Source organism: Lepus europaeus, chromosome 8 (assembly GCF_033115175.1).
Source record: "Lepus europaeus isolate LE1 chromosome 8, mLepTim1.pri, whole genome shotgun sequence".
NCBI lineage: Eukaryota > Metazoa > Chordata > Mammalia > Lagomorpha > Leporidae > Lepus > Lepus europaeus.
Window position 1 is genome coordinate 53,159,036 of NC_084834.1, and position 24,911 is coordinate 53,183,946.

The following is a 24,911-nucleotide window of genomic DNA, read 5'->3' on the forward strand; positions in this document are numbered from 1 at the left end:
CTCTCCTTGTGCTTCCTCAGGTAGTCCCTGTGCTGGACTACTTCAGCGAGATAGCAAGAGTTTTTGATGGTGGTTCCTAAAAGAGAGCATTCTAAGATAGAACATGAAACCTGCTAGTCCTCTTTAAACAGAGGCTTGGAGCTGGTACCATGTCAGTTCTGCCACATCATGATGGGTAATGCAAGACACAGTGCAGACAGGATGCACTGCCAGGCAACTGCTTTAGGACATCAACTCCAGATGACAGGGTCCACTGCAGGCATCTTTGGAGTCAAAGGACTTACCACACACATGGAATCTGGACAAAACCCATAAAAATATTGCTTTACATTTCAAGAGTGTGGGAATCTATGCATGGGTTTCTTAGAAAATAATTGTAGGGGTGGCATTTTCAGTATCAATGGTATTTTAAAATTTTGTAGAAAAAGGAATTCAAGAAATAAGTTGATTCTGGTGTAAAAATGTGAAATCTGCAAAGCAAAGTTCTCCAAAAAGTGCATAGAAAATGTATATTATAAAAAAAGCATGTTTTAAAAAAAATGAACCAAAATAAACTTCTCTTCAATTCCATTTTTGCCACAAACATTTTGGAGTGCCCTCCTGTGATTTTAGGATAGCAATCATTTTTGACAGGTATTTTTGTTTCATGGTTAAAATACTTGGCATACAATGTTCCTCAACAAATTCATTCTATACTTTTTTTTATAAAATTGGGATCTCAGTTATATTTTTCTATCAGAAGGACTTTCAAAACAAGAAAGGATTTAGTAAAAATTAAACAAAAATAAAAATAAATTTAATATTTCAGAAGAATAGTCATATATTAGGTTAATTGGAGAGTGCTAATAAGAAATACAGGCACCTAGACAAAATTAAGTAATAAGGGAATTAAGAATTGCTGCTTGGTGGGAACTTAACAGCAGCTAAACTTACATAAACCAAACCAAAACATAACTTTCTGGGGCTATTTCTATATCCTTCTGTCTCTGCCTTTCAAATAAAATAAAAATAAATTAATTTTTAAAATGTAATGGGGCAGGCAGTTGGCACAGTGTTTAACACCGCTTGGGACAGCTACGTCCTGTATCAGAGTGCTGGCAGTGAAGACTGGCTGCTCGGCTTCAAATCCAGCTTCCTGTTAACCTGCACCCTGGGAAGCAGCAGATGATGGTTCAAGTTGTTGAGTTCCAATCTCCTGTATGAGAGGCCTGGATTCAATTCTGGGTTCCTATCATTAGCTTGATCCAGCCTTGGCTCTTGCTAGCGTTTGGATACTGAACCAACAGATAAAATTCTCTGTATCTTGGTCTCAATCTCCGTTCTTGGCCATTACATTAAAAAAAAAGGAAAAAAGAAAAATTCCTGGGGTGCACGGCATTTGTCACAAGCGGTTAAGATGAGGCCTAGGACGTGTATATCCCATATCGGAGTACCCGGGTTCAAGTTGTGGCTTGGCTTCCTGTTCCAGCTTCCTACTAACGTATACATGAGTGGCAACAGATGATGGCTGAGATACCTGGGTCCCTGTCACCAGTGAGGGAGACCCAGATTGGGATCCAGACTCTTGCTTTTGGCTTGGCCCAGCCTCAGCTGATGTGGACATTTCAAGACTAAACCAATGGATCTCTGACTGTTTCTCATTCGCTCTCTGTCTCTGTTTTCAAACAAATTAAAACAAAAACAAAAACAACTTTCTGACAAGTGACAACCCTGCTACAGGCCTCTTGACTCTGCAGTGTCGTAGTAGGCTGTCTCTGCTGGCACCTTCACCACAATGCAGGCTAAATGAGTTTCCCAGCAACGTGTGTAGGTTGGGGAGCGTAGGATTCATAGGAGCCTCCGTGACCTCAGGAAAATGTCACATAGATGTGTTCCTCCCATAGACTCTTTGTTCAGTTTATTTTTATGCTTTGTCATGTGTAATATTATTCTTCCAAATCAGTACAATCTACCTTATGAGGCTGCCAGTGCCCATGTATGCTGGTTTAGCAAGTAACACACTTGGGAAAAGGAAAAAAAAAAAAAAGATAAGGTGTGGTTGTAGAAGAGCAGAGAGCCTGAAGACAATCAATAAAATAACATTTCTCAGTTATTTGGGGACTGGTCACATAAATAAATTACATAGAGCAATTCAAGTGATAAATTTGTTTAATATTTCATTGAAATCTGGTCAAATAATAATAGATTCATGAAAGTTCACCTTGATAGATGACATCTATCACTGGTTGAACATAATTGTATACAACCAAAGTATTATTACCTATGGTCATAGGACACAGGAATCAAGAGTGTAGCCTGTTTCTAAGTCACTGTCAGTTGTTCTCAGATAGTTACAAAGTGCTTCAGAGAATATTTCATCAGTGATATTTATCAGGATGAGCGACTTGATGAATGGGTGAGAATGACTCTGATTTTCATTAGGAGGTCACTGAAACTACTTTTAAACATATAGAAGGTAGGGTGGGAAAAAGCAATTAGGAGAATCCAGTGGAGGGACATGTGAATGGTCTTCAAGAAATGAATGGAAATTGTGCATTATGAACAAAGCTACATATGAATTTCACACATTTTGCCCCAAAGTAAACTTATTTATTTGAGAGCCAAGATGACAGATCTATGTGCTGGTTCACTCCCCCCCAATACTGGGGCTAGGCCAGGGCTGGAACCAGAACTAAGAGTCAGGAAGACACTTCACATCTCCCAAGTGGCTAACAGGAACCTGATTAGTTGAGCCATTACTGCTGCCTCCCTGAGTGTACATCAGCAGTAAACTGGAACCGGGAGATGCGGTTGAGAATTGAACTCAGGAACTGTTTTGTAGGACTATGGCATCTCTACCACTTGGCTAAACACCTGCCCCTAAATTGATGCTTCTACCCCATTCTTCCATGAACTTTTTGAAGCATCCTCAAATGCTAGGGAATCCTACTTTGTTTCTTTAAATTTCTTGCTGCACAACGAAGTTCAGATTCATGCTCTCTTGTGTACTGTGGGAACAGTTTTAGGATCCGCTGAGAGTTTTGGCTCTATCTAGGAGCTCGTAGGATTAGGTGAAGCTTGTAACTAGCTAGTTAAGAACCACAGCAAGTGGGTATTCATTCCCTTTGGCTGATCATTGCACAAAATTCATCTTACTTGGAGGTTTCTTTAATTCTTTGAAGGAAAGGCTTACATATTACACACTTTATCAGCAAAACTATGTTGGGCTGTTTTCAAAAACAGGAATGAACACAGCTGGTAAAAAGTACTTTTAAAATGGAAGACTTTTTATTTATTTATTTTTTGACAGGCAGAGTTAGACAGTGAGAGAGAGAGAGAGAGACAGAGGGAAAGGTCTTCCTTCCGTTGGTTCACCCCCCAAAAAAATGGCCACTATGGCCAGTGCACTCGATACGAAGCCAGGAGCCGTGTGCTTCCTCCTGGTCTCCCATGTGGGTGCAGGGCCCAAGCACTTGGGCCATCCTCCACTGCCTTCCTGGGCCACAGCAGAGAGCTGGACTGGAAGAGGAGCAACCGGGACAGAATCTGATGCCCCATCCGGAACTAGAACCCCGGGTGCTGGCGCCGCAGGCAGAGGATTAGCCTAGTGAGCCGCAGTGCCAGCCCTAAAATGGGAGACTTTTTTTTTTTTTTTTGACAGGCAGAGTGGACAGTGAGAGAGAGAGACAGAGAGAAAGGTCTTCCTTTTCCGTTGGTTCACTCCCCAATGGCCGCTGTGGCCGGCGCACTGCACTGATCTGAAGCCAGGAGCCAGGCGCCTCTCCTGGTCTCCCATGCGGGTGCAGGGCCCAAGCACTTGGGCCATCCTCCACTGCCTTCCCGGGCCATAGCAGAGAGCTGGCCTGGAAGAGGGCAACCGGGACAGAATCCTGCGCCCTGACCAGGACTAGAACGTGGTGTGCCGGCACCGCAGGCGGAAGATTAGCATGTTGAGCCACGGCGCTGGCCTAAAATCGGAGACTTTTTAAAAAGCATTTTTTAAAAGGGTATTTGAGAGGGCAGCCACAGGTGGATGTTTCTATCACAAGGTTTACCATGTCAATCAGTCTTTCTGGAATCCAGGTCTCCATTGAGTCCAATTAATATAACTGCCATGGGGCCGGCATTGTGGCGCAGCAGGTTAATGCCCTGGCCTGAAGCACCGGCTTCCCATATGGGTGCTGGTTCTAGTCCCAACTGCTCTCTTCTGATCCAGCTCTCTGTTATGGCCTAGGATAGCAGTGGAAGATGGCCCAAGCCCTTGGGCCCCTGCACCTTGTGGGAGACCCTGAAGAAGCTCCTGGCTCCTGGCTTTGGATCGGTGCTACTCCAGCTGTTGCGGCCATCTGGAGAGTGAACCAGTGGATAGAAGATCTCTCTCTCTCTCGGTCTCTATCTCTCTCTGTAACTCTGCCTTTCAAATAAATAAAATAAATCTTAAAAAAAAATATGTAACTGCCATGCTATATGTGTTTGTGTCAACAGTACTGTTATCAATGGTAGCATTGAAATAATCTGGGATGGGTTTGGTAGACTTTAATTTTCATTTCCAGTCTCTGCCATGTTTAATGGGGAGAGAAAATGATGAACTAAGTTCTTTAATTTGTGGGGGAATTGGAAAGGCTACCAGTTATAACTCTTTTCCCAATCTTTCCAGATTCAAATCAATTATCTCCTTCTTTACAAGAATAGCATTCAGGGTGCTAGCTGAAGAAATAAAATTCAGCTTAAGAAAAATGGCTAGAACATGTACACACAGACATATAAGATGTACACACACACCCCAACTCATGGGCTTGGTAGGTGGAGAGCAGAGACACTTTCAAGTCTGTTGATTCTGGCAGGCACTTGGTATACTTGTTCAGTGTGCTCTGTACTGCAGCTATTGCCACTCACAGGCAGGAACCCACCAGGTTGCTATTTCTGAAAATCAGTAGTTAATGTGGAAAATTAAATATGACGTAAAGTTAGCATGTGTAGTGAGGACTGAGCCTCCCTGGAGGAGAGCATATGGCAGTAGGCTGAATGCTTTTGTCCAGTGAGCAGCGTTCCTTAAAGTTGTGGCATAATCTGAATGACTGCCAGTGATAACTCCTTAAAGCATTACTTTACAAATAAACTTGAGTGGCCAACACTAGCTAGAGAACTAAAATGAGCCCTCCAAATTTTCTTAGCATTTCATTTAGAATCACTGGAACTCCGAAATCAAAATATATGAGCTTTGCAGCTTTCAGGTACTGTTATGAATGAAAACAAAGCTTGCAAAGAAGAAGAAACTGAAATTGATCTCTAACAAACAAAGAACTGAGTGATGAGAGTACAAACGTAAAATATCTAATTCTGAAATTTATAATTGTGCTTTGGAATATCTCAACTTGTGGGAAGAACTTGCTGATGAAGCTGCTGTTTCTAATTGGATAAACAATATATTTTTCCCAGAAACCTTTTATCTAAGGCATACAAACTTCACACATTTCATAAATACAACTTTGGAACATAGTAATTCTTCCCACTATACCACCCTTCCACCCACTCTCCCATCCTTCTTTCTCTTCTCTCTCCTTTTCCCACTCTTATTTTTTACTGATACCTATTTTCAATTAACTTTATACACATAAGATTAACTCTATGCTAAGTAAAGAGTTCAAAAAATTATATAAAAAACTGTTCAACAGTCAAGACAAGGGCTGCTCAAAGTCATTGCATCTTGAAGTGTCAATTTCATCTCTAGATTACCTATTCGGTGCTCTGTTAGTTACCACAGATCAGGGAGAACATATGGTATTTGTCCTTTGGGGACTGGCTTATTTCACTAAGTATGATGTTCAGTTTCATCCATTTTGTTGCAAATGACAGGATTTAATTATTCTTACTGCTGTGTAGAATTTCATGGAGTACATACCCCATAATTCTTTATCCAGTCTTCAGTTGATGGACATTTGGATCGATTCCATACCTTAGCTATTGTGAATTGAGCTGCAATAAACATGGGAGTACAGATAACTCTTTCATATGGTGATTTCATTTCCCTTGGGTAAATTCCCAGGAGTGGGATGGCTGGTCATGTGGTAGGTCTATATTCAGATTTCTGAGGTATCTCCATACTGTCTTCCATAGTGGCTATACCAGTTTACATTCCCACCAACAGTGGATTAGAGTACCATTTCCCTCACATCCTCCCCCCCTCACATCCTCCCCAGTATTTGTTGTTTGTTGATTTCTGTATGAAAGCCATTCTAATGAGCGTGAGGTGAAACATCACTGTGGTTTTGATTTACATTTCCCTGACATGTATCTGCTGATTATTTGAAAAATGCCTATTCAAATCATTAGCCCATTTCTTAACTGGGTTGTGCGTTTTGATGTTGTTGAGTTTCTTGGTCTCTTTATATATTCTGGTTATTGATCCTTAATCAATTGCACAGTTTGCAAATAATTTCTCCCATTCTGTCAGTTGCCTCTTCACTTTGCTGAGTGTTTCTTCTGTAGTGCAGAAGTTTCTCAATTTGATATAATCCAATTTGTCAACTTTGACTTTTATTGCCCTTTGCCTCTGGGATCTCTTCCAAGAAGGCTTTGGCTATGCCAATGTCTTGCAGAGTCTCCCCAATGTTCTCTAATAATTTGATGGTCTCAGGTCATAGATTGAGGTTTTTGGTCCATTTCGAGTACGTTGTTGGGTAAGGTGTGAGGTAGGAGTTTTGTTTCATACTTCTGCATGTGGAGATTCAGCTTCCCCAGTACCATTTGTTGAAGAGTCTATGCTTGCTCCAGGGATTCATTTTAGTTCTTTCATCAAAGATAAGATAGTTATAGATGGTGAGTTGATTTCTGGAGTTTCTATTCTGTTCCATTGGTCTATTCATCTGGTTTTGTACCAGTACCAGGCTGTTTTGATTGTGACGCCTCAGGCTTTGTTTTTGTTGTATAAGACTGCTTTAGCTTTTCAGGGTCTCCTGTGTTTCCATATGAATTTTAGCATCATTTGTTCTATATCTGGAAGAATATCCTTGGTATTTTGATTGGGATTGCATTGAACCTGTAAATTGCTTTTGGCAGTATGGACATTTTGATTATGTTGATTTTTCCAACCCATGAACGTGAAAGATTTTTCCATTTTTTTGTGTCTTCTTCTATTTCTTTCTTTAATGTTTTGTAATTTTCATCATAGAGATCTATGTTTTTAAATAATATACTTTATATCCAAGTGGATTAAAATTGAGAAAATGTATAACTTTGCACTATATAAATTTGATCAAAAGCATGAAAATAAGCATAAAGACTATGTGACATTTATCTTGCAAAAATATTTGTTGAAGAGTTTGAGTGAGGTTAAAAAGACAACACTTAAGAAAACATTGGGTTGAAAAATTTGTACATTTCAGTATAAAATTAGAATTTAGCAAATATTTTAATTAGCAGTTTACTTTAAGCATACTACATTGTTTCATTAATTGTTTCCAATTTAAAAATTATAGTCTACAGAGAAGCAGTTGTTGAAGTTATTAGTAATTTCAAATACAAGATTTCGGGAAGTTTTATGAACAAATTGAAAATAAGGAAGACAGAAAAGAAAAATAAAATACACTCTAAGGAAAAATACCAGGGGCCAGCGCTGTGGTTCAGCGGGTTAACGCCCCGGGCTGAAGCGCAGGCATCCCATATGGGTGCCAGTTCGTGACCCAGCTGCTCCACTTCCCATCCAGCTCTCTGCTATGGCCTAGGATAGCAGTAGAAGATGGCCTGAGTCCTTTGGCCCCTACACCCACATCCGAGACCTGGAAGAGGCTCCTGGCTTCGGATTGGCACAATTCCGGATGTTGCGGCCAACTGGGGAGTTAACCATCAACCATTGGATGGAAGACCTCTCTCTCTCTGCCTCTCCTTTCTCGTGTAATTCTGATTTTTAAATAAATAAATCTTTTTTTAAAAAAGAAAAATACCAGTATTGGAGAAAACATGGCTAAGAATCTGATTAAAGTATGAGATGATGCACCAAGATCAAATATTCAATTTACTCCATTTTTAACATTTGGGTAATCGATAAAAAAAGTAATTTGTGAAATTTGGTACAAATATCTACACAGTTAATTTTTCTATTAGGGAAAGCAGACAGCTATAAAAATGAAATGTGAAATAAGCTTTAAAGCCAAAAACAGAAACTTCTAAGTGAGTTTGAAGACCAACTATTGCTTAGTTATTGCTGACAAGTTTTAAAGGTGCATTGCCTGACAGCAATTAGTTAGCATAACACAGGTTCACCAGACCAAAAGTTTCTGCAACTTATTCTCTCTTAGCCAGAAATTATTTTAATTATCACATTAGCAAATGGTTCAATGGAAGCGAGAACGTAATATACGTATTTCTCATCCATTCTGGCTTGCGTTTTGAAGAAAACAAACCTCAAATTCAAGGTTCATGAATTTAAACATTAAGAGCAATAAGCCTCGATGGCCCCTGGCACGCAGCAAGCACAAACATCATCTATTTGGTTACCCATTTTTCCAGCGAAGTGCGATAGCTATACTCTGAAATTCCCAAAGCCAGATGAGAAACTGGCTTCATGTTGTTGGAAAGAGACGTTCAACGGAAAGGAGATGGAGAACTCTCGGTGTGGGCATGAACACCGAAAGCGGTGAAGACACCCCATCCCCACCCCACCCGTGGATAACACCTTTACTGTCTCAGCAGGGATCTGGAATCTAAGCACCAAGGCCGGGGAGGGCAGACAACTGGTCTGCCTGGTCCGAGAGGCGCTGCCCTTGGGCAGGCCCGGTGGACAGGCTCAGCCCCCTCCACTCCGCATTCTGACCCTGGTGCACAGGGGCAGGGGCCCCAGACCCAGCCCCGCCAGCTGTCAACCGCACGTGACGGAGGCCCCTTCCGTCCCCTCAGACCCCCGCACGGTCCCCCTGGGGGTTCCATTTGTACATCATCGGTGCCCGGCTTCTGCCTCCTCTTGGTCCAGGCTGAGGGAGTAACAGGCACCCTCTGGGATTTTAAGGGACTGGAAGGCGGCTCGGACGACCGAGGGGGCAGGACGGGCTCCAGGGTGGCCTTCGGACGCCGGGGAGCTCAGGACCAGGCGAGGGGCCGAACACCCGCCGCCCCCGCTGCCCCCATCTCCGGGCGGGCGGACGCGGCCCCAGCAGCCAGGGAGCCTCTCCCGCCTGCAAGACAAAGGAAGGCTCAGGGCCGAGCGGTGACGGGGTGGGTGGGGGCAGCGACTCGCGTGAGCTCGGGGACGTGAGAACGCAGCCCCGCCTCCCCTGAGAAAGGCGGGGCCCCCGCGTCGCCCCCCAGAAAGGTCTCCCCGCCGAGCCCGCAGCGGGTCCCAGGCGGCCGCACACGCCCGGGCACGGGCGGCGACGGGCCCGGAGCGGTGGGGGTGGGGCGCGGCGAAGGGGCGGAGCCGGCAGGCGAAGAAAGGCCGAGCGGCGGGGCCGGGGGCGGGGCCTGGCGGGGGCGGGGCCCGGGCGGGGCGGAGCCGGCCGGGGCCGGGGCTCCCTGAGACAGTCACTGCCCTGGCGGCGGCGGCGGCGGCGGCGGTTGGCCGGTGGGGGGTTGGGAGCAGCGCGACCGAGGCTGCTGGGGCCGCCGGAGCTGGCCGTCGCCGGGGACCGAGCGCAGGCTCTGGAGCTGGGAGCGTGCCTCAGGCCGGGCGGCGGCGGCGGCTGCCGGAGCCGTCCCAGGAGCGCTGCTGGCGGCGGTTTCTCAGCGAAGCAAGTGCCGGAGGCTGAGTCCGCGGCGGCGGCGGCGGCGGGGACCGGACTGAGGTAACCCGGGGGGCGGCGGCGGCGGCGTTGGTGGTGGAAGCCAGGGCCCTCCCTCAGGTCAGAAGCCCCCGGGCTGCGGCTGGAACCCTGAACGGACCCACCCACTCACCCCGTCCAGCGTTCGGGCCCACCACCCGCCCGCTCACCTGGCTCCGCCGTGGGCCGGGTGGGTGCGGGTGCCAGCGCGGGCCAAGGGGTGGGGGCGCACAGCTGGACCCCACCCGGGCGGCGAGTCCGGGTCGGGGATTGGCAAGGACCTCGAGCACCCCTCCCCCTCCCGAAGACACACCCCGGACCCGGGGCGGGGCGGGGTGCCGAGGCGCTCCCAGGCTGTGCCAGGGTAGACCTCGGGGTGGAGGTGGCACCTCCGCGCCCGTCCTTGCCGAAGGGGCCTCCCTGGGGCTCCTTGGGGCGGCTCCAGCCCGAGGTGGTTCCCGTCGCTGGGAACCCCGGAGTTCCTTTTGTCTATCAGCTGAATCCGGAGGCCGGAGCACTCCTTAGCCCGCTCCAGCCTCGGGAAGGATTCTCCCAGCTGCTTTTCCTGCGGCCGGAGTGCTTTCCCTGAGCCCGGCTTTAAACCTCCAGCCCGGGCTCCGAGGAAGCGAAGATTCACGGTTGTACTTGAACACACATTCCTCCTACCCCTTACCTGATTATTACTATTATTCTTGTAAAAAAAAAAAAAAAGTCCCCCATCCAACCGCAGCCCTGATCATCTGCCCCTAGATTCCGCAGACTATCAACAAAGAAGTGTGACTGGTGGAGCAGCCGAGAGAGCCCTTGACTGACTGGCCCGTGCAAGTTAACCGAGCTGCCTCAGCTGGCGCTCTGCTCCCAGGCTCCTCCCAAAGAGCTTTCTGGGCGAGAGTTAAGGATGCTACTGGGTGTGCAAAAAGTATCTTCCCCCCTCCCCTTTTCCTCACTGAAGTTTTAAAATATCTAGGGTACCCTGATTCAAATGTGATTGTCTGGGAAGCAGAACTATAAGAGAAGAAAAAGATTGAAAGGATAATTAATTATTTTGAGGGCAATTGTCCCAGTGTTTTTGAAAGTGCTCAGGATGGAATACATGGGTGTTTGAGATGACTTTAACTGGTCAGTTGGATCTTCTGGGGAACACACTTTTAAGGCATGATGCTAAGAGCTTTGTTTGTTCTATTTTAGTGACTTGTGCAAATTTTTGATTCCCCAGACATCTTCAAAGCAAGAGACCTGTTAACAGGTTCATTAAGGATCTGCTCTTGAAAACTGTATTTTATGAGTGCTTTGGATTAAGAAGGTGTTAACAGTGTCATTTCTGTCACATAAGAGACTATAATCTGAAACAGTTCCCTGGCAGTTGCCCAGATGCCTGAAACTGGCAAGAGCTAGTATTTTGAGCCATCATCCTGCAAAAGGAAATACAGAGCTCCTGTCTGTGCTGTCTGAGGGTCCCTTCTCTGATGCCATGTGATGATGGACAACTTTTCTGCCTCTCATTTTCAGATACAGAATTAAAACCTGGCATCTGGAGGCGCGCTTGGTACAGACCGCAAGATTTGGGCTTGCTATTTAGTTTTCCAGATGTTGTATCTCATCTGTCTACTCGAAACCTCCACAATCACATAAACTGCAGATGTAGCCATGGAGTTGTGTGACCCGTCCAGCTATTGGAAAGGTGTTACTGAGCTTTGGAGCTAGCCCTTTACCCAGCAGTTCAAGACATTATCAAGAATAAGGAGCCAAACAAAGACATGCACGTTCTGTTGACAAGTAGACTCTGTAACTGATGAGTTTTGTTCTAACTGGTCATTAAAGTCAACTGAATATGCAAATTGTGTCCTAATGGATGTAAAGACCTATGCTGATGTGTTCAGACTCTAGCAAACGTTGAAGATTAAAAAAAAAAAAAACTATTATGACTAATCCTTGGGAAGAGAAAGTCTGCAAAATGGCTCAAACCAGTTTACTGCAAGGGAAGCAGTTTTACTGTAGGGAGTGGGTTTTCCACAAGCTTCAGCATTGCCTCCAGGAGAAAACTAACTGCTGCAATAGTGCTGTCAACACCCCGTCCCTTGCAGTGAATTCTGGGAATAATGCTAGTGCCATCGCTGGAAAGGGAGCTGCCTGGGGTGTGTTGTTGGTAGGAGGGCCTGGCAGTGGCAAGACGGCCCTGTGCACTGAGCTCCTGTGGCCAAGTTCACCTGCAGGCTTGCAGAGAGGGTTACATCGTCAGGCTTTGGCCTTTCATTTCTGCAAAGCTCAGGACTCTGATACTCTGTGTGTTGGAGGGTTTGTCAGGGGTCTGGTGGCCCAGATCTGCCGCAGTGGACTACTCCAAGGATATGAAGACAAGCTCAGAGATCCAGCAGTCCAGAGCCTCTTACAACCTGGGGAATGTGAGAGGAACCCAGCTGAAGCATTTAAAAGGTAACGATGGGAAAACGTCCTGGTGTTCAGGCTTCTATGGAAAAATTAAAGTGAGCTTTTGTTTTGCTTTTAACTGTGGAGTACCTTTGCGAGTGCTGTACATTTGCATTTATTCTATGGTTGTGAAAACATCTATTCACTGTTGAATATTGAAAGAAACAAAATTTAAGTTATATTTAGCAATATATGGGATTAAGAGCTCGCCTTTTAATTTTACTTGTTTGACACAGAATGTTAGTTTTCTGATACCTGTCAGTGGGAAGGAGCATTTGTATGGTAAAGAAGAACATTTAGCTTCCTAGAAACTAGGATACTTTTGCAGAAACTAGGATACTATACATGGAGCTGAACTTAGAAAAACTCTTAGAATCTAGCCTATTTCTGTTTATCACAATGTTATTTTCTTTAAGAAAGGTTCTCTATAAAAGAGATCGTTAGCCATTGAAAATCCGAAGAAAATTTGCTAATGTGATTTGGAATTTATTCCCTAGTAAATAATTGAAAAGCTGAATGATCCTGTGAAACTTAGAAAACAGTGAAAATGTAGAGTCACTTTAGTACTTTTAGTGAGTGGTATAGAGGACATTCCTTTCCTGAGCTCAATAAAGCACTTTCCATGGGAAATGCGTTGGTCTAAGGGGTGAGCAAGTTGCTTTTCAAAGTGGAGTCAGATTCAAAATGTGTTCAAGAAAACATAACTCCCTGAAAATAAATTTGGCCTATCGGCTGCTCATTGTAAGCATGGCAGGCAAATTGTCATTTTGTGTTTACTGTTGCCTCGCTTCAGCTTCAGTTACTCATTTGGCCACACTCCTTTCTTCCTCCTTCACAGTAAATGGTTCTTAGCAGGTAGAAAATGGTCCCCAAAGGATTCTGGAATAGTATGCCCTGGAGGTTTCTGTGTGATGGGAAGAGGAGTGATTTAGAAGTTTGTGTGACCGTCTATGAGATCTGTGTCTCTATGGAAGGATTTGAACAAGATTTGAAGTGCTGTGAAAAAGAGTCATGTTTGTTATTATGATGTCCTCAAATGTAGTGGTATAGAACGTATACATTTGGAATAATATTGAAAATATGTAATAATCATTATAGCAAACAGTGTCAGTCATGAAATCTTGTCATCTTCCGAGCAATCCTGTGAGGTAGGTACAGTTGTTATTCCCATTTTGTAGATGAGCAAAGTGAGCACACAAAGCCCGAGTCACTCATTCAAAGTTCCAGGCCAGTAAGTGGCAGGATTGAGATTTGAAACGGATTTGTTTGTATGTTTGTATACTGTTGTAATAGTAGACATTCTTAGGAGGACTTGATGGGAAGAGGAATTTAGAAAAATATGTTGAAGCTGGGGCATGCGGAGGGTTGTATCACAGTGTGTTTGAGTGCAGATTTCAGATTATGCATATAAGTAATAGAAAAGTAGCATTCTAAAATGAGAGTTATGAATGATGGTATAGAATTCAAGCATGAGAGGGGGTTATTAAAGTTGGCCAAAGGAACTTTTCTTTGGCACGTGTGATACTTTTTAATGCTTAAATGGGATCTAGTAAAACTCAGGGCAAATTTCTTCTCTTTAGCTGTCAGCTATCAAAATCAGGATTAGAACTGTTGTGTTAGTTTTACATTAAAGAAGAAATCTATTAGTTGAGATGCCAAGTTTAATGAGGTTGTTCAATATAGAATTACTATAAGGAATCGATAATATAGTCTTTAATACAAAACTTGCCCTTTTAAAAGATTTAAAATCTTTGTATATAAGCAATTCTTTTCCTCTTACTGATTTTTTTTAAGAAACTATAACTAGTTGAAGAGCTATGTTTTTGTTTTTTTGTTTTTTTTTATTTTATTGTATTTATTTATTTTTTTTTATTTTTGACAGGCAGAGTGGACAGTGAGAGAGAGAGACAGAGAGAAAAGTGTTTCTTTTTGCCGTTGGTTCACCCTCCAATGGCTGCCGCGGTAGGCGCGCTGCGGCCGGCGCAACGTGCTGATCCGATGGCAGGAGCCAGGTGCTTCTCCTGGTCTCCCATGGGGTGCAGGGCCCAAGCACTTGGGCCATCCTCCACTGCACTCCCTGGCCACAGCAGAGAGCTGGCCTGGAAGAGGGGCAACCGGGACAGGATCGGTGCCCCGACCGGGACTAGAACCCGGTGTGCCGGCGCTGCAAGGCGGAGGATTAGCCTAGTGAGCCGCGGCGCCGGCCGGTTTTTTGTTTTAAGTTACTTTGTAAGTTATTTAGATTTATTGACTTTTTAAAAAAGATGTATTTTATTTATTTGAAAGGCAGAGTTATGGAGAAAGGAGGAGAAGAGAGAGAGAGAGTGAGAGAGAGAGAGAGAGAGAGGGAGAGAAATCTTCCTCCTGTGGGGTTAACTCCCCAAATGGCCGGTGCTGGGCCAGGCTGAAGCCAGGAGCCAGACACTTCTTCTGGGTCTTCCACGTGGGTAAAGGGGCCCAAACACTTGGGCTCTCTTCCTGTGCTCTCCCAGGCACATTAACAGGGAGCTGGATCAGAAGTGGAGTAGCTGGGTGTTGAACTGGTGCCCGTATGTGATGCTGGTGTCGGCTTAACCTGGTAAGCCACAATGCCAGCACAGATTTATAGACATCTTAGTCACTTTCAAAGAGCTTAGTCTAAGTTTAACTTAATCTAACTAAATTGTATAATTTAAGAAATTATACATCTCTAGTACCCAAATATTTAAAATCATGTCTGATAACTACGCTTTTGATATATTTTGATCCTAAGCATATCTCTTTAGTATCATAGCTTGTCCTTACAGCAAATTTCCCTTTTCATGTGTTCCTTCTTTTATTTCTTTTTCCTTATATGATTGGAGGGGAAAAAAGAAGCAATTACTGCCGTGTGTGAAATCCACATTAGCACGGCTTTTTTGATTGACAGAGGAGCTAATCACTTTATATTCTTATTTAATCTCTTACTGGATCTTTCAGGAACCTGGGTCATTTCCCTTTCTACATCATTAAACTAATTGACCATGAACAAAAATTATTTAACGGGTATTTGAACACTCTTTTTTTGGTTGTTCATAGAGATACTTGTACACTTCTAAATCTGTAAAGCTGTAGATAGCCATATTCAAATGCAGAAAGGAGAACAGAGTTCTAACTTTAAGAACTGTGTTTTAGTGTGGGCTGTGGTGTTAGATGATCTGGGCTTCTGCTTTTGGATAAACAACCAAGACTACCATGTGTTCTGTTAGGGATTGACTGACTTCTTAAGTAAGTCCTTTAGAGAATTTTAGTAGGATTGTATTTTATTTAGCCATGGACAGATACTGGAATTCAACAGTTAGACCAGTGGAGCAGAGAACCATTGTTTCCAAGGAATTCTCAGAGAGACAGAGATGGAAGTAGCTAATTATAATGCGATGGGAGATGAAATAAAAACTTAGCAATGAGAAGGATAGGTTTTTTGCCATTTTTTCACGACAGAATCCAAAACCAGTTTTATTTCTTTAAGTTCTTCTTATTTTTTTTAATTGGTAATATTGGTCTCATATATTCCTTTGTGAAACAATTGAATAGTAATAGAAAATCAATAAAGAAAAAAATCGTACTGTTCACAGATCCACAAAACTGGGGAGACTGCAGAGAAGTGATTCAGTAATGGATACTGTATTGTCCCCTTATCTTTTCTTCAGTTATATAGTCTGATTTTTTTTCCCTCTATTTTATGCTGTTAATGGTAATAGAATACGAAGTACTACAAGTTGACTTCCCACGTGAAACCATGTAGCACAGTGGTAACCTGTCAATTACTAGCTTATTGAAATCAGGTTTTCTTTATAACCAGAAAAAAGCATGAAGGGAATTTCATATTAATTTGGTTAGATATTACCATGTTCTTTCTGTTCTGGTATGGTATGGTATACTCTGTTATCTCTTAGGCTTAGTTATCAAGAGATTTCTTCTGACATTCAGTCATCAATTCCTAGAACAAATATTGAGAACTCTCTGTATTTTCATCATAGTTCAGCTCAGATATGTTTTGAGAACCTTCTTTGTCTTTAGGAGAGTTGAGCTGCAGATTAGTCTTTGAATAGAACAGAAAAAATTCCTTGCCTTCATGGAGCTTGTATTCTAACCTTACCAAATTATTTTATTTCTATAGAGAGAAATAATAGTTGGAATAAATATCAGAGTGTTTATAAAATATATGAACAGTTTAACATTTATAGAATTCTGTGATCTGCTAAAGAGAATGAGGAATGAAGGCACATACTGATTACTTGATTGGCTTGTTTTTTGTTCTTTTCCATTTTTTTTTTTTTCCTGAACTGATTGAAGTGCAAAGCTGTTAGTAGGCTTACAACATTTTTTTTTTTCCCGTTTTTGCCGGTGGGACTAAGTCCATGATGATTATATTTTACTTGTTTTGAAAACTAAAGGCTAATGTCTTTATTTGACCTCCTCCTTCAGACTCTTCATCCAAAACTGTGTGTATTTTGTATTGAATGTGTTGTTCTTTTTTTTTTTTTTTTTTTGACAGAGTTAGACAGTGAGAGGGAGAGACAGAGAGAAAGGTCTTCCTTCCGTTGGTTCACTCCCCAAATGGCCTCCATGGCCAGCGCTGCGCCCATCTGAAGCCAGGAGCCAGGTGCTTCCTCCTGGTCTCCCATGCCGGTGCAGGGGCCCAAGCACTTGTGCCATCCTCCACTCCCCATCCCCGGGCCACAGTAGAGAGCTGGATGGGAAGAGGAGTAACCGGGACTAGAACCCAGTGCCCATACGGGATACCGGTGCCGCAGGAGGAGGATTAACCAAGTGAGCCACGGCACTGGCCTCCTTAATGTGTTTTTCTAAAGTTAGCATTAGAGGTTTAGTTTTCTAGTAGCCCTATAACTTAAAAAAAAAAAATAGCCATTACTTTTGACAAACAGGCCAAGCATCTAAGTTAAGGAATGAGGGGAAGTGGGATAGCAGCTTTCGGCTTTATAGCTGGTTTAGAAGCAGAGCTAACAGTGGTTACTTCCTAGAACTCTTTCCTGAACTTCAGAATCATGGGCCCTGAACTTAGGGGCCTTTTTGGCGATTTTGATGGACGTGATGATGGGAACCTTGTTCCTGCAGGTGTCACTCCTTAACTTTTAGTTCTGGGTTGATCTGCAAAACCGAGTGTGCATTTCCTACGTGCATTGTCAATATTCCTATGTTGAGTAAAAACGATTTTGTTCCATATAATGGTGACAGGAAAAATTAAACAAATCTCTTTGGGGTTCTACAAGTTAAGAATAAATGGAATAAAATTTTTTAAAAATGTTAAGTAATTAAAGATGACTTACTTTAAATCTTGAGAGTTTAGTAGAAAGGTTGTGTTATTGGTGAAAGATAGCAGGAATTGTCAGGAAACAAAAAAACCAGATCAAATGCTGAGATAAGTTTTGTTTTTTTTATATATCAACTAGAAATCTTTGAATGTTTGAATATTCTTTCTTATGTTTTTATTTCCTTCAATTCTTCAGATATTTAGCTTATATAGTAGTTATTTACACTGTTTTTTATTGTCTCTATAGCCATGTGCTTCTTTATGTTGGCCATAGTGTTTTGTATGGCCTTTTGTATACAGTTAGAAAATTAATTCCTTTTGAATGAGTAAATAGTGTTACTTGCCTATCTAGAGTTTGAACCCAATTGAAATTAAGCTGAAACTCTTGAGTTAGAAAGGAAATTGGAATGTTATATCATTTAGATCAGTTTTAAATGGAGACCAGACTGGAATAGTGATTATTAATTTATTAACCTACTGTCTGCTGCTTAACATGTATGACTGTGGCAGTAGTCCAGATAGTTTTAAGTGGCTAGATATCTATCTCCTGTCTCAACTGGCTCCAAGTATTTTTGGCACACTCAACAAAGGGGCCAAGAACAGAAGGGGACTGGAATGTATGCCTCCTTCTTACCCTCACTTATGATGTGTTTTCATGACAAAACATTCTACTTCCATAATCTATCTTGTATAGCTAATACTATTTCAAATAACTGCCATTATCCAGTCTTAAATATTGTCATATTTAAACAGCCTTTTAAAAGTGTTTTTACTGTTCAAGTTTTACATTAAATAAATACAATTTTCTTCTTTTTAAGATTTATTTATTATTTGAAAGGAAGAGTTATAGAGATAGGGAGAGACAAAGAGCGATATTTTCCATCCACTGATGCACTCCCCAAATGGCTGCAGAAACCAGGGCTATGCCAAGCCAAAGCCAAGAGCTTTATCCAGGGCTCCCTCATGGGTGCCGGAGGCGGGGCAGGGGCCCAAGCATTTGGGCCATCTTCACTGCTTTCCCAGGCGCATTAGCAGGGATCTGGGTTAGAAGTGGATCAGCCAGGACTCAAACCAGCCCCATATGTGGTACGTGTGTCACAGGAGGCTCTTTATCTCCTACTGCACAATGACGGTCCCAAAGATAATTTTCATGTACAAAATTCCACATTTGTATTTTGGTCTAAGAACATCACTTTTCACTAAGTTGCTGGCCTTTTCCAAGTTTAAGCCATCTCATGTTTTCTTAAAGATGGACTTCCATTCATTTATATCCTCCCACTTTCCCTTCGTAGAATCCTTTCTTTTTACCCTAGGTTAGCTCTTCAATATTTCATATCAAAGTGCATTGCCTTCGGTCTCTCGTACTCTTTATCATTTGCTGAAGCAATCTTCCACCTCTAGTCACTGAAGCTATAATGGCATCATATATTATTCCTGCTTGCAGATTTATCCTATTCAAAGTCAGCCACATTCTTAGTTCTGTTTGGCAACCTTTTTATTTATTTCTTGATAACTCAAATTCTTTTTTGATCAATATTGTGGTGCCATACCAGTTGAATAATTTTTTTACCTAATTCAGGAAATTTCACATGCGTATCCATGGATTTTTAATTCCTGGAAAAAAAACTGAAAAATTTTATAATACCAGATTCCTTTGAATCAATAATCTTGTAGCTGAGTCAGTTGTATCTTTATATGCGGCTTACATGATCTCATTTGATCCTCTACTGTCTTATCTTGTAGCAAGACCATTTTATTTGTTTATATATGTCAGCCTGGCTCCTATAAGCATTTTCAAACATCAGCATGTTTTGTAATTCTATGTGAGAATAACACTACTTTTTTGTGTTCCCCCAAATCTCTTGTTTGTCCTGAATTTCTGTCTTGGAGTGCTACTTCCTCTTCCCTATCACAGCTCCCTGCAATCTGACTTTATCCCTACATGCTTTCAGAAAGATACTTAGAAATAATTGCTTTCGAACTTAGTGCTCAATCTGCCCTTAGCCTTAGATAATGCATTTTAGAACTTTTTTTTTTCTGATTTGTACTTTCTTCCTCTCAGAAGCCCCTGCTGACTCTATCGCTTGATGGTCCTTCCTCTTTATTGTCTGTGCGTGTCTGCTCCACATAGCTTACTCACAGATGTTTTCTCTTTGTAAAAGATTCCATCAGCTTATTTTATTTGTATGTATGACTACGATATCTGACATGATAGAACTCAAATCTGCACCAATAGTCTTTGTCTTCATTCTGATCAACGTGTTATCTTTTGGGCCCCGTGTAGTGGCTAAGCAGGTAAAGTGGCTACCTGCAATGTTGGCATCCTGTTTAGGTGCTGGATTGTGTTCCATATGTTCCACTTCTGATCCAGCTCTCTGCTAATGGCCTGGGAAAAGCAGTGGAAGATGGCTCAAGTGCTTGAGTCCCTGCTACTCACGTGGGAGACCTGGAAGAGGCCCCAGGCTCCTGGTTTCTGCCTGGCTCAGTCCCAGCCATTGCAACAATCTGGAGAGTGAACTAGTGGAAGGAAGATCTCTGTCTCTGTCTTCTTCTCTTTCTCTTTCTGTAACTCTGAATTTTAAGCAAATAAATAAATCTTAAAAAAAAAAAAACCAGAAAACATGTTTTCACATGAATGTCCTTCACTGACCTTATGATAAATCTGACTTGACTTCTAGCTGTTTCTGTGTGTTAATCCATTCATTTTTAAAATAAATGTTCAGTGCCAGTTGCATGCCATATATGGGCTAAATATCAGGGCTAAACTGGGGATGAACTACATTAAACAAGTAGTCACAAAAATAAATGCAAAGTAACAGCTTTGCTAAGGGCTAAGACAGACAGACACAGGATAATTAAGCATCTACTGTAAAACTTGATCATTATCTCAGATTCTGAGAAAACTGATTTTTTAATAAGATTTATTTTCATTTTTTTGAAAGACACAGTTCCAGAGAGAGGTAGAGACAGAGAAAGAGAGCAAGTCTTCCATCTGTTGGTTCACTCCCCAAATGGCCTTAATGGCCGGAGCGGAGCCGATCCAAAGCTAGGTGCCAAGAGCTTCCTCCAGGTCTCCCATGTGGGTACAGGAGCCCAAGGACTTGGGCCCTCCTCTGCTGCCTTACCAGGTGTATTAGCAGGGAGCTGGACCGGAAGTGAAACAGCCAGGACTCTAACTGGCGCCGACATGGGATGCTGGCGCTGCACAGTAGGGCTTTAACCTACTGCGTCACAGTGCTGGCCCCAAGAAAACTAATTTTGAATAAATTTATTTATATCTGAAATGCATACAGAGACAGTGAGAGATCTTCCATCTGCTGATTCACTTGCCAGATACCTGTAATAGCTGAGATTGGGCCAGACCAAAGCCTGGAACTCAATCCCAATCTCTGACATTGGAGACAGAGACTCATGTATTTGAGCCTACAGTGTGTATGCATTAGCAGGAAGCTACAGTTGAAAGTGGAATGCTGGAATGGGGACTTGAGTCCCAGACACTCCAATATGGGATCCAGGTGTCCTAAATGGTATCTTAAACACCTTGCCAAATGCTGCCCTAGAAAACTGACTCTTGATCTAAGTTGTTCCATAATTACTATTATTTCCAGGCTCTTTGTCAGAAGCGACCTGAAGATCAGTAATGCTGGCATCAACAAGGATGTTGTTAGAAATGCACAGTCTCAGGTCATTTGAACCAAATTCTGCTTTTTAATGAAACCTCTAAGAGATCATGTGCACACTGAAGCCTGAAAAGCACATCTGTAGGCTGAATTCTAGAGTTTTCTTAGACTGTCTTCTATTATACTACTCTAAGATGTTTAATCTTTTTTCTCAGACTGTTCCATGAAATTTTTTACCCTAACTTGGAAATTTGTTTATCTATTTTCAGTTGGTCTACTTTTAATGTATTTTGCTCACAGTTGCCCAACTAACCATGGTAAAACAGTGCTTTCTTTAAATTATTCCTCTGTGTCTTTGGTAGCCTACAAAACGCATTTGAATTTCTGTGCCTAGCTTTAAAAACTCTTGGTAATTTGATTCTGTCTCATTTAAGGTATGTATCATGTTTCCGTAATCTCATCAGAAACATAAACTCATTCATTCCTTCAAGGATTATTTTTTAAGTATAGGGAACAGATTAAAGCTGGTAGTGGTTATAAATAAATATATATATTAAGAATGTGAACCTTGTGTTTATTTCATGTTTCAGATTTTTAAAATTAATATGTTTACTTGAGAGGCAGAGAGAGAGAGAGAGAGAGAGAGAGAGAGAGAGGTGATGGACAGAGAAAGAGCTCTCATCTGCTGACTCACTCCCCAGATGCCCCCAGCACCTGGGGCGGGGCTGGGGCCAAAACTGTGGGTTTGCAATCCAGATCTCCCATGTGGGTGGTAGGAACTCAGCCACTTGGGCCATGGTCTGCTGCTACCCAGGATCTGCACTGACAGGAAGATGGAGTCAGGAGCCAGAGCTGGGAATTGAACCCAGGTACTATTTTAAACACACATATCTTAATCACTAGATTAAAGCCTGGTCCCAGTTGCCAAATTCTTTTAATTTATTTATTTTATTTATTTTTTCATCTACTTGAGACTCATAGAGAAAGTCAAAGAGGGAGAGATTGATCTTCCATCTTCTGGTTCATTTCCGGGGTGGGGATTGGGGAGAATTAATTGATCTCTTCATGAGTTTGTTCCCCCAGAGGCCTTCAACAGCTCTGCCTGAGCCTAGCCAAAGCCCAGAGCCCAGAACTCAATTCAGGTCTTCCACATGGGAGACAGGGGCCCAGGCATTTAAACCGTTATTTGCTGCCTTTCATGATGCATTAGCAGAAAGATGGATTGGAAGTGGAGCAATCGGGCTTGAACTTACACTCGTGATTTGGGATGCAGACATTCCAAAACAACCACAATGCCTGCCCCAAGATTTTTTTTTCCAGTTTATTTTAAGTCCTTTACTTCTTTTTTGTAGCAATTTCGCTCTTTTTTTTTTAATTTTACGAAGTTAAACAGTTTCTGTGAAATGAAATGATCTCATACTTTTATGCAATAAAAACCATACATATTTTTCTATTAAATATCTCTTTGAAGAATATTCTAATTAGTTTCCTGTCTTTATCCTCTAGTTGTTTCAGTGATGTCTCTGACCATACCGTTTTGTTTTAAATTTCAAACCAATTTCTATGAGATTATCTTAACCTCACAAATATTCTTAATGTCGTTTTCTTTCCACTGTACACATATGTAGCTAAAAGTAGTCTCAGATAATAAAGTAGAATTTGAAAATGTTCATTCAGTTGCTTAATAAAAGTGAATATTAGTTAAGAGGACTAATTATATGTTGAGTTTTCCAGAAGCTGATGACCTTTTCGGTTATGTGTCATTATCTGAATACATAGATACTATCGGGAGGTTGGATTTTTTTACGTCTTTCTTCAGCCCTCCATGTATCCATCTTTGTCATATGATATGACAGGTCTTTTTGCTAGAGGAGAAGTTGTTTTTTGTTTTTTTTAAAGGTTTATTTATTTATTTTAAAGGCAGAGTTACAGAGAGGCAGAGAGAAAACGTTCTTCCATCTGCTGGTTCACTCCCCAAATGGCTGCAACAGCCAGAGCTACGCCTATCTGAAGCCAGGAGCCAGAAGCTTCTTCCGGGTCTCCCACATGGGTACAGGGGCCCAATGACTTGGGCCATCTTCTACTGCCTTCCCAGGCCATAGCAGAGAGCTGGATCAGAAGTGGAGCAGCCAGGAGTCCCTGCGCCCATATGGGATACAGGCACTGCAGTAGACTTAACCTGCTATATACCACAGTGCAAGCCCCTTGTTCAGTCTTTAAGATAAATACCTGCACTGCTCTCTCTACTGGCACTACCCCCGTTATCTGCTGCCTAGACATACAGTAGCCTCCTAACTAGACTTCTTGTTGCTGTTGTTGTCCATGGTAACCTCACATAGCAGTAGGAGTGTTAGATCATGTTACTTTTCTGCTTAAAACCTCCCAATGGCTTCTTGTAACCTTTAGAATAAAAACTTAAGCTCTTTTCATGATCTACCCCTTGCCTAGTACTTTTACCCTTGGACATTGCTCTTGTCCATCTTTTCCACATTGCCCTTTTTTTTTTTTTTTAATTTATTTATTTAGTTTGAAAGAGTTACAGAGAGAGAGCTCTTCATTCACTCCCCAGATGGCTGCAATGGCCAAGGCTGGGCCAGGCCAAAGCCAGAAGCCAGGAGTTTCATCTGGGTCTGCCACGTGGTTGGTAGGAGCCCAACCACTTGGGCCATTTCTGCTGCTCTAGCAGAGAACTGGATGGGAAGTGGAGCAGCTGGGGCCCCAACTGGTGCCCATATGGGATGCCAACATACCAGGTGGTGGCTTTTCCCACTATGCCACAGTGCAGGCCCCTACATAGTATTTACTTATTTGAAAGGCAGAGCGAGAATTATCTTTCTTCTGCTGGTTTACTCTCCAAAATGGCTATAATAGCCAGTGCTGGGCCAGGCTGAGACCAGGAGCCAGGAACTACATCTTGGTCTCCCATGGGAGTGACAGAGGCCAAGCACTTGGGCCATGTTCCACTGCCTTCCCAGGTGCATTAGCAGGGAGCTAATAGCAATTTAAGCAGCCGGGACTCAAACCAGCACTCCATTTGTGATGCCAGGGTTGCAAGCAGCAGCTTACTTATCTGTGCCAGTGCCACCAGCCCCTCACCTTGCCTTTGTATGCTGAACTAGGTCAAGTTCCCATCAACAGATTTTTGTATGGCTAATTTCTCCATTAACTACCTCAGAGTATAGAGGGATCATGCCTCCTCAGAGAACTTTTCCTGTCTGCTGAGTCTTTAGAAGTCTCCTAACTCAGTCATCTTGTTAAATCGCATCATCTCACTTTCTTTACTTCTTAGTTTTGTCATGATCTGGAATTACTTCATGCAGTTGTTTACTTTGATTTTCTGCCTGCCTCCTAGAATGAGCAGAGTACGTGCCTCTCTTCTCTCTTTATTGCCAATACTTAGGAACGCAAAACTGTTTCTTGAATCAAGGAATAACAACTTACATTTTAATTTAAAACATAATTTTGGTCACATTAATAATTTATATTGTCTTAATCATGCTGTTTCAAAATACTTCATTTTTTGTAGAGCAATTTATAGTTATAATTTACAGTATAGACTGTAAGTTATAGATTAGAAGGAATCTGTTTTAAACCAGTATTTTTGGTTGTTCTAATTGTACTTTTATAATTCATGTTGAAACAATTTGTGTCACGGAAAATCATTTTAGTAGCATCAGATTTATGTCATGTGGTGAGAGTTGTTTGAGGTCACTTTCTGTCTGTCTTCCATGAATCCATAGCATCATCTTTGACATTCTTATCATTCTTTCTGAGATTACCATTTCAAAACTATACTTTCTTGGAAAAGGGAAAAAAAGCTGTTCCTTAAATCTCAGTTAA

General features: G+C 42.3%; 1 protein-coding gene across 2 annotated transcripts in view; it reads left to right on the forward strand.

Annotated features, from left to right (window-relative positions):
* Positions 1 to 9,648: 9,648 nt before the first annotated feature.
* ANKRD50 (ankyrin repeat domain containing 50) overlaps positions 9,649 to 24,911 on the forward strand; it is a 57,632-nt gene continuing 42,369 nt past the window's right edge. Inside the window, exons 1-2 of one of the 2 annotated variants that reach the window (XM_062199660.1) lie at positions 9,649 to 9,755; positions 11,241 to 12,164. In XM_062199660.1, coding sequence (XP_062055644.1) covers positions 11,653 to 12,164 — 512 coding nt within the window. In that variant the 5' untranslated portion in view covers positions 9,649 to 9,755; positions 11,241 to 11,652. Of the gene's footprint in view, positions 9,756 to 10,947; positions 12,165 to 24,911 lie in introns of both variants that reach the window. The other variant, XM_062199661.1, reaches the window with a different exon arrangement.